This window comes from Hypomesus transpacificus, chromosome 19 (genome assembly GCF_021917145.1).
Source record: "Hypomesus transpacificus isolate Combined female chromosome 19, fHypTra1, whole genome shotgun sequence".
NCBI lineage: Eukaryota > Metazoa > Chordata > Actinopteri > Osmeriformes > Osmeridae > Hypomesus > Hypomesus transpacificus.
The window spans coordinates 3555450-3564967 of NC_061078.1; the positions used below are offsets into that span (position 1 = coordinate 3555450).

Genomic DNA, 9518 nt, shown 5'->3' on the forward strand with positions numbered 1-9518 from the left:
AAACATGTAACAAAACGGTAAAATGACAAATACAAAATAAATAGATTGAACACAAAGTAACAATAAATACATAAATAAGATTGCTACACTACGATTGCCAATTGTATCTCATGTGAATTGACCGTCCGTTCTCATACCGTACATTGCATTTCAAAGTCTTGCATAAAGTCATCAACACCATAAAAACAATATTGTGCAAAAGTATGGCTACTTCCACAGTTTGAACAAGGTCAACGTTTCCTGTGGTAGAGCCAAGTAGTTCCCAGGTGTCAGGACGCTCGTTGTCATCCCATGTTCTTAGTGCATAATATTGGCTAAATAAATGTCCCATTGCTCAAGGTTGGAGTTTCCATAAACCTATGAAAAGAAATACAAGAATTGTATAATTTGTGTAAATACATGTATAGGAAATGCATTGAAAAATTACCATATAATGTGACTGAGTATTAAGTTATGTAACTAAGTTACAGTTCAACCCCAGTCTAACCATTGGTAGCCTAGAATACTGATACTTTGGCTGAAAAATGTCTATAAGGTAATCCAATACTTATTTTACATGGACATTATGGCATGACATATGTAATACCATCAACCTGCGAGTTGTGGGACAACTTCAATATGATTGGATTATCAGATGGTTGTTCAATTGAATTGCACTACAAGTAACATTCATCTGCTGCTCTAAGTGTGTGTGTGTTTGAGACAGAGTTTGCAAACTCGGCAGTGAGGTCAGTTCTTCCATGTCATTGCTCAGTGGCTCACCTGCCTCACCTCTTCATCACAGGTCTGAAGGCAGTGACCTTGTCATCCAGCAGAGTCACACACGTGTCACTGAGTTCCGATGGTTCTGTCTCGGCCTTCCTACTGGGGAACCCTAAAAAGCAACAGTAGAAAACCTCTTAGAAACCTGGAACTGATAGCTGTTGTGAGGAAGTTTCAAATGAACGTAATGCATCCTGACTTCATAGTGCATATCTATTTAGATCTACAGTATGTCCATGTTGGTGTCAGAGGGAATTACAAAGCCATCCGAACACAGTCTCATAGGCAAGTGTTATTTGTCCATACTAAAGAAAAACATTGTCTTACCTTCAATTGTGGAGTACTGGCATGTGTCAGACAGTGCTGGGTAGGAGGAGCAGTGCAGTTGAAGAGCTTTGTGACTGTAGCTGCCAGCAGTGCTGTAGAGTTTGGAATGCAAGGTTGGGCCTTCCTGGAAAGGATTCTCTGCGTTGGACACCTGGCTAGTAGGATCCTGGAGGCCTCTGAGGGCCCCACACTGTCCGCTAGGAGTCCCGGTGAGCCTGGTGCCCTGGAGCTGGAAGTCTCCAGCTGTGCTCCCTGTTCTCAGCTCAGAGCCAGGGTGAGAGCCCAGGATGACCCCTGTGGCAGCGGTACGGGCCAGGGACCATATCCGGGGCTTGTCTGCCACCCCGAAATGAGCTAAAGACATGTTTCCCACAGGGGCAGAGATGGAGGAGGAGGAGGAGGGGGGCTTGGACACCATGGGATCCAGGAAGTCAGATGGTAGGCCAGGTGCACTCTTGATGCTGCAGTGGAAAGGTTGGAAGCTGTTGGGGAGGGGGATCTCAGAGCTGCAGTCTCTCTTTGGAGGAGCTGCTCCCATGGCTCTGTCGAGCTCCTGATCTTCTGGTGTCACCTTCTCACAGTCACTGTCCAGCTTGTCACAGTCTTCCTCGTCCATGTCCTCCAGGTCACTCAGATGCAGGTCTTTCTCCTCCTTACAATCACTGGAATCTGGAGGTCAAGGTGACAGCACATATGGACAGTTAAAGAGTGTAGACTATTATTCACGTTTTCAATATAATTTCCAATACTGTATAGGTCTTGTTGCTACATCTTGAAATACTTTTTTTTTGTGGGGGGGGGGGATCTGCGATGTATTTGCAGAAGATTAAAGTGTGATCACAACGCAATAAAAAAAAATCTATTCTAGTAGAATCGCACCTTTAGTAACACATTCTTGATCACTCTTATCCAGGTCATCTTTCCTATCATCCCCAGCTTTATTCTTTGGTGACCAGGTCATCTTGTTCTCCTTCTTAAGTCGCCTCCTGGCGTTGGCGAACCAGGTGGACACTTGGGTGAGGGTCATTTTGGTGATGATGGCCAGCATGATTTTCTCCCCCTTGGTGGGATAGGGGTTCTTACGATGCTCGTACAGCCATGATTTGAGAGTACTAGTGGTCTCCCGGGTGGCGTTCTTCCTCCTGGCTGACCCATTAAAGTCCACAGTCCCATACCTGCAACACACATCAGCCATTAGCCCCAAAAGCAAAATATCTCATACACTATTGACACAAAGCTCCTGTCCTCTTGCGTGTTGACTGAAAAGTATGCAGCTTTGGTCTAGGAATCAGTGTTGAATTTATATGATCAGAAAGTTGCTTGTTCTGTAAGTTGTGCAGGGCCTACATAGGTGTCCGTCACACATGACACAGTATTATCACTGTGTTTTTTTGCTTTTATGACTCACGTAAATTGAAGTTATTGGATAATTTGGACCAAGGTGAGTTTGAACCTACCTTTCATATTGGTATTGGCCCAGTGAATGGTCATAGGGGTAATAGGCTGCAGACTGGCTTATTCCAGAGTGCAAAGTGCCAGAGCCATCTTTAATTTCATACTGTGGATTCTGTTGGGGAAAAAAAAGTATGTTATGTCGTTGACAAAAATATTTGCATTAGTTGTTTAGGTAAATATTACATTTGTTGGACATTTCCTATATAATCTGTTGATTACATATGAAAGAGCGACGTTATATAAACGTATTTTTCATTACTATCTTCAAACCTTTCTCCAAACTCTAAATAGTACAGGAAAGGTGTGAGAAATAATTTGTCCTGTGTTCTATCAACATGTTCAATCTGCTAGATCTGATACCCCTAAACCCTCCGATTGGAATGTATAAAATAAAATAAATGCCGACTGATCACCATCCAGGTTAATAGATCAAGCGGAGACCCCCATACATTATCAGATTAAACTGCACCTACCAGCGTTGAGTAGATAGCCGAGGGGTCGGTACTGTAGGGAAAGTAGTTGGCATAGTTCTGGCTGGCGGCGGCCGCGGCAGCGTAGGGCGAACTGTACATCCCTAGAGCCGCGTTGAGCTCGGTCCGTGTGCTTGCCAAGAGTCGGTTCTCGTAGGATGGGCAGCAGAAGGTCGCGGCAGTTTGGGACCCGCTTGTCCCGTCAGAGACCGACCTGGAAATCGAATCGCAGCAAGTCGTACTGGGGTTTGCCGACACGAAAAACTGCATGAAAAGAATTGTGGATAGACATGTCATTCGCGTTTCCCGTATAAACTGTTATCTGGATATTGTTTTTTGATTTAGGTAGTAGAACATGAACGGTAAGCCGATGTGCTACATGTGTAGATGTGTAGGCTGTATTTGTAAATATAGCCTACAGGTACACATTAGTGTGATAATTCTGAATGTTTAATTGCAATTAACATTTTGGAGATAATATGCCTGCACCTATCTTTCAAATCGTAGCTCTCAAAAATGTCAAATTCGACGTAAGTATTTCCAAAATACCCACCCTGTCGCATTGTCTATATTGATGACGCAATTCGACTTTACATACGAAATAATGTAATGTAATATTAAATAAAAACACGACACTTGAAGTAAAAGTTTGACGGGGAAATAACTTTCCTAATTGAATTGAAGTTCACAGAACTTTTGTCTCATGCAATAATCCAGTTGTTGCCAAACAAGCAAAAACAAATCTAAATTTGAAGATGATTATATCTCACTCAACACATTTCAAGGACCTTGTCCATACGTATAAAAGAGATGTTCAATATCTGCGCAATTAAACAGTATTACATTATTATGTCTTGTTACCAGAACAACACGTGAGTTCATTTATAATTCAAAGTAATTGGACAGTATGTAGCTATATTGATTCATATTTAGATTCATGAAAAGCTCCTAATGAAAATACTTGTCAATACTATTAAAGCAGCTGTCACTCAGCAGTGCTGCATCTGAACAGAGTAGCAGCTTTTGGAATATAACAAAAAAAATATTGCTTAAAATGGAAAATAGATTAAACTGAAATATGTTTAGAAAATATCTTACCTGTGAAGTTGCATTGTAAGGATATCCAAACTGAGAGAAAGACATGGCTGCTTCTTTTGTTACCATCAGCAATATTCTTCACCCTTGATCGATTGTAACCAATTCTACTTCAAATCCAACTCCTTACACACATTTCCACGCACGGCCTTTCGCTCAATAATAGATGATTGCACTTAGGATGGAGACTTGAGGCTGTTACCAGCTGCAGATAGTTTTATATGAATGAATAATCCCCCCAAAGGAAATGATAAGAAAATGAAATTAAGCGTCATTAAGTACAAATTTGTTGTTGTGTTAGCTGAAGAAGGCTTAAAGGATAACGTAAGACTTGCAAGATATGGACTCTGCTTGTGCTATTATTTGTGCCTCTATAGTTCTTTAGCATTCACCCATGCAAGGGTATCAGTGTGACGTCATTGTAATCCCGGAACGACAGGACAGCAAGGATAGAATAATGTCTTTGCCAATCACATCTTACATAGCGTTTTCTTAAGGTGCAATGTGCACACCATGTCCCTTTGGTTTTGCACGATAGAATTTCATGGTTCATAAGGAGTATAATAATGTTGTCTTTTTTGGCTATGCTCAGCTACACCATATTGTTGTTTTTTTAGTTAGTTTTCAGAAATGTATTCAACTTCAAGACAAAACCGGCATGTGAATGTTTTTGTAAGCCTACGTGCACTCTTTTGTAACCTTCAAGTCACTCTGGACGCCTTATTAATTTTCATAAAACACAACATTTCTCATAAAATCACTTCACTCCCACTTCATCACACTTCAGTTTGTTTATGTCAGTAGTTGAATCAAGAAGAACCCCAGAAGCCTTCACGACCTCTGTGCGCCTCTGTCGGTCTGGCCAGAGGTCCAACCCCAAGTTAATGACAATGATGTTCCCATGTTTCTCTATTAGGGAAAGGGGCAGTCCCAGAATGGGAGGATGGAACGGGTTTGGCAGGTCAATAGAAGAGTGATTGATGCGTGCCTGGAGACCTACGTGACCATTACGCATAATGCGTAATTGCATCAATTAACAAATGGATACATGCCCTCGTTTAACCAGCAAGATACGCAGTGAAAATATGCCTTTGAGGTGAAACTCAAAGAGCTGTTTGGAAAAAAATATTTGGAAACACTGCTCTACAGTCTAATTAACTACCAGTAAATGGGGAAATGAGGATTGCATTTTAATTGAATAATGCTTGGAGTAGGCTATGTGAAATAAATAGCGCACCCTCGCTGTGAATAGATTGATAAATAATTTTAGGCATTATTAGATAAGCACCCCAACCCGTATCTTACTTTCCCTCTCGCTCACTATCACGCAATTCAGTGTAATTCCAAGCACTCATAGGTCGTGAGCGCACGCACAAGCACACACACGCGCTCCGTAAACGCACACAGAAACAACAATGAGCTGAATAATGATTTCTCGATTCAAACACAACTATTTTCCATTCGCAAAAACAATGGTGACGACTCCCCTCTGTGTCCCCAAACGCCACCCATTTGATTCCCTCCATCCAGGATTAGAGCGTCTAGATTGATATACTGTAGTCTAGTAAGAGTAGAATATTTCAGTGCCTCTCTAAACACATGGAATTCGCATTAAATCCCCCGAGACGCGTCTGCGATTACGAGCTTTCTCTTCGAGTGGCGCCAGAGAGCCGCGGGTAGAGATGGGATGCTCTCTTCAGAGATTAAGCGGGGAGATAGAAATGGGAACGATATTTTTTCATGCGAATGGCTGCCACTGGCTGTTTCCAGGTAGAGGGAACGCTCCCTTCAATCGAATAACTCGTCTTCTGGCTGCCTTGGTGTCAGTGCTAGGAGGGATAGCATAATTATTCCTCTTGAAAAACAGTCTCATGAAGGTGGGATGCCTAAATTGTATAACTATATTCACAACATAAGCAAATGTGTGAAGAGAAGTTGTGTCCTGTCATTGCTTTCCCGTGGTCCATGCACTCCACAAGGGCATGCATGATAGCCCAAGTGCATATGGAGAGACTTATGCATAATGCATGTGCAGCAGTCACTGTAAACCCATCTGAATCAACCAAAATGAACTCTAATTGTGATGGAACTCAAGCCACTCGTTTGTGCTGTTTAAAACATAAATATAAATGCTATACATTCTTTTTTATTTGTTTGTATCTAGCCTACTAGACCTACCATTTACAGTCAATCAGTAGCTCAGGGTTTATACCAAACACACTTAGGGATATTTAATGTCCAGAGCCTTCAATCATCGATTTAATAAGCAGCACCAAGTGGATTTCTTTTATTGTGAGATGCTTTCATAGTTGCTCCAGCCAGGATCTTTCGGTAACTACTGTGCTTTATGTTCAGATGATCTCCCATGAGCAGTCGTGAGAGAAAAAAATCCCACACCACCATGGAGAGGCTAAGTCAACACAGGGCGCCCATACTGCATGGATCTGTCTCCCACTTAATACATTTCTTATGCTGATTTAATGAATCACACAAAGCTTTGGTGCTTTTTCATCAGATATATGAGGGCTTTTAATGAAATGGCAATAAGGCAAAGCAGGCAAAGAGAGAGAGAGAGAGACGGAAGTAGGACGACAGCCAGGGTACTGTATGAGCGCAAACCTAGAGGTGAGCTATCTCATTAAACCATACTCATATCCAGATGAATCCACAGCTCTCATGATCCCAAATTATTACACATACCTGACTCCGGGAGTGTTATTAGTATTGCTAATTCATCCAAAATGGAAAGAAAAGTAATAAATATTATAATGAGACATGCTGAACTGTTCGTGGATGTGGCGACTCCAGTGGCCGGTTAAATCCTAAACAAACATGGCAAGGCTGGTGAATAATTTGACCACACAGGGGGAGTGATTAAGACTTCATCTACCCCGGGAAGAATAAGGAGGATATCATAGCCATTATTACAATGAGGTCAACCATCAGTGAATCACCTGAAGAACATTTTTGTATGAATAAAGGTATATCTCAATGTATTGTTTCTTATTACAGGAGCAAAATAAATAAAAGACAAAAACAAAATATTTCATTCAAGCTTAGATAAGAGGGGCAAATCATGCTTTGTCCTTTTTAATTCAATAACCTTTATTGGATATTGATTGATATTGGATCTAAATATGACTTACGTAACTTGAACTCCAGGAATGCACAACAGTGTAACAGTACTATAGCAGGCCACCCCCATGTACACAACCCAGTAGCCCTTGTTGTGTGAATGTGTGTGTGGGTATGTGTGTGTGTGTGAGAGAGGCTGGCTGGCAGAGGCCCCTGGAGGCTGTACTGTAAAGCTATCATCAGTGGTGGTGTCAGGGATTTGTAGCTTGTCACTGACAGAGAGCACTGGCAGTGACTCTAGGAAATAACTGCTTATAGAGAGCCTTGCTTGCTCTGTTAGTGTGTGCGTGTGTGTGTGTGTGTGTGTGTGTGTGTGTGTGTGTGTGTGTGTGTGTGTGAAAGAGAGCGTCTATGTTCTCCTCAGGGTATCTGGCAATGTGTGTGTGTATGGGTGGGTTGTGTGGTGATTGGCAGTGTTGGTGTGTGTGTGTGTGTAGGTATCTATGTGTGTCATCTTTCTTCTCAAAGCCTCAGGCTGTGTCTGTGTGTTCTTGTTTGCAAAATGGTGTACTTGTCTATATTGGGCGTGTCACAGCTTCTGTGGTGGCATTTTGGGGGTTTGTATCTTTCTTCATCGTTCCTGCTAGGACACGCATATGTTCAAATATGTATTTTGGTCCACAGAGTACGTGTGTGTGTGTGTGACTATGGGCCATTTGTACATCTCGGCTGCATATGTTTGTGGATGTGTGGTCTCTCCCAAGATGACTGCTGGCTCCAGTCTGAACTTTGCCTTGAAGGGAGAGGACCAGCAGTAGGCACAGCGGTATCATGGTCCATCTCCCTGGCCCGCAGAAGAAGGGAGACGCGTCTCATTACTGTCACTCCAATTACCCTCCAGAGCCACAGCTGTCAACGCTGGAGGAGGCACGGTTTACATGAACATGACCGTTATGGGTTCCCTGACAGTATGTCCATCTCGCGCTAAAGCCAATGTCCCCGTGTGACTCTATAGCATATCCATTGACATCTATAGTTGTGTGCCTCGTAAGAAGGATGCACCAAGCAAACAGGGTTTTTGTAAGATGAGTTTCGTAACGCACTGTTACCACAGGCTCATGAGAAACATGGATCTCTCTCTCTCACTCTCTCTCTGTCTCTCTCTCACTCTCTCCCTCACCTTTTTGCTTCATCTCAGGAATGTGAGAAGTTGTGGGGCGAGGTGTGTGGAGGACTCTTCAACAGGCTAGAAGTGTGAAGTCTGGGAGCTATGGAGCCCATCTGACTACCAAACTGACCCCCACCCCCCCTCACCCACCCGCACTCCCGCTCTCTATGGTTACCTCTGCTCCACGGAGAGATAGACCAGGGCCCATCTGGTCCTGGTTGAGCCCGGTTCACTGAGAAGTGGTGCCAATACAAATAGCTGTGCTTGATGTTTGTTTGCATAAATTGTTTTGAAAGGCTTCACTGGGAGTTTTGGGGCGGATTACGGAGAAAAGCAGGGAGCCGACCATTGAGGAGTAATCCTCGCTGAGCTGACAGTTATGTTAAGGTTGCTCTTCTTGAAAAAGAAAAAAAAAGAAATCCTGTTTTGGAGTTTCTTCTTCTGTTCCCCAGCAGGGCAGCTGCAGCGTGAACTCACTGGAGGGTGTTGTGGGGGTTTAGACTGGAGGGCTGAAGCAATAAAGAACAACTGGGTTCCTCTCCCTCTTTCTCTACTGGCATAGCAGTGTCAGATTCAATAACATCAGGAATATACGTTAACACATGCTTGAACCTCTGTGAAAAAAGTTCAAGACCTTCATGCAATGTAAGGAAAATGTCTCCTTTCTCAAAAGGAAGAGTTGAGGTCTTGCCAGTCCTCTTTGATTGAGTTTCTAAATTAGGCAAACACCAACGGGATGAAAATACAGACTTGTGCAGTGAGGTGGACTTGTATTAGACAGACAGAAAATGTAAACGTAGATTCATCTTCCATTATCGCACGCCTGTTTTTATGTTTGGATTTTATCTTGCGGTAGTGAAAAAAAGCCCAGACCAACCAATTGGTAGTCATCATCACTTAGCTCTGGTTATTCTACAGAGCTGGGAAAATTGACCTGACCTGCTTTCATGTGCAGTTAAGTGTGTTGTGCTGAAGGCTAACTGGTACCAGACCAGGTTCCTGTGGGAGTCAGTGCAAACGATGGGGCCAGACGATTCAGCCAGCCCCGCCCTACAGGATGAAACTACATTTCCACCAATGATAGTTCAATCGCCCATGGCCTCTGGTTCTCATTTGCTGTGTAGGCACTGAAGGTCCCTCCCCACTCAACTCTCAACGGGATCCAG

General features: G+C 43.0%; 1 protein-coding gene across 1 annotated transcript; it reads right to left on the minus strand.

Annotated features, from left to right (window-relative positions):
• Positions 1-250: 250 nt before the first annotated feature.
• Positions 251-4285, minus strand: irx6a (iroquois homeobox 6a). Its single transcript, XM_047042505.1, has 7 exons — positions 4113-4285; positions 3018-3278; positions 2547-2656; positions 1969-2264; positions 1090-1758; positions 772-874; positions 251-357 (listed from the first exon to the last, which is right to left on the minus strand). The coding sequence occupies exons 1-7, from the start codon at positions 4176-4178 to the stop codon at positions 315-317; spliced, it is 1548 nt and encodes a 515-aa protein (XP_046898461.1). The 5' UTR covers positions 4179-4285; the 3' UTR covers positions 251-314.
• Between the last annotated feature and the right edge of the window lie 5233 nt (positions 4286-9518).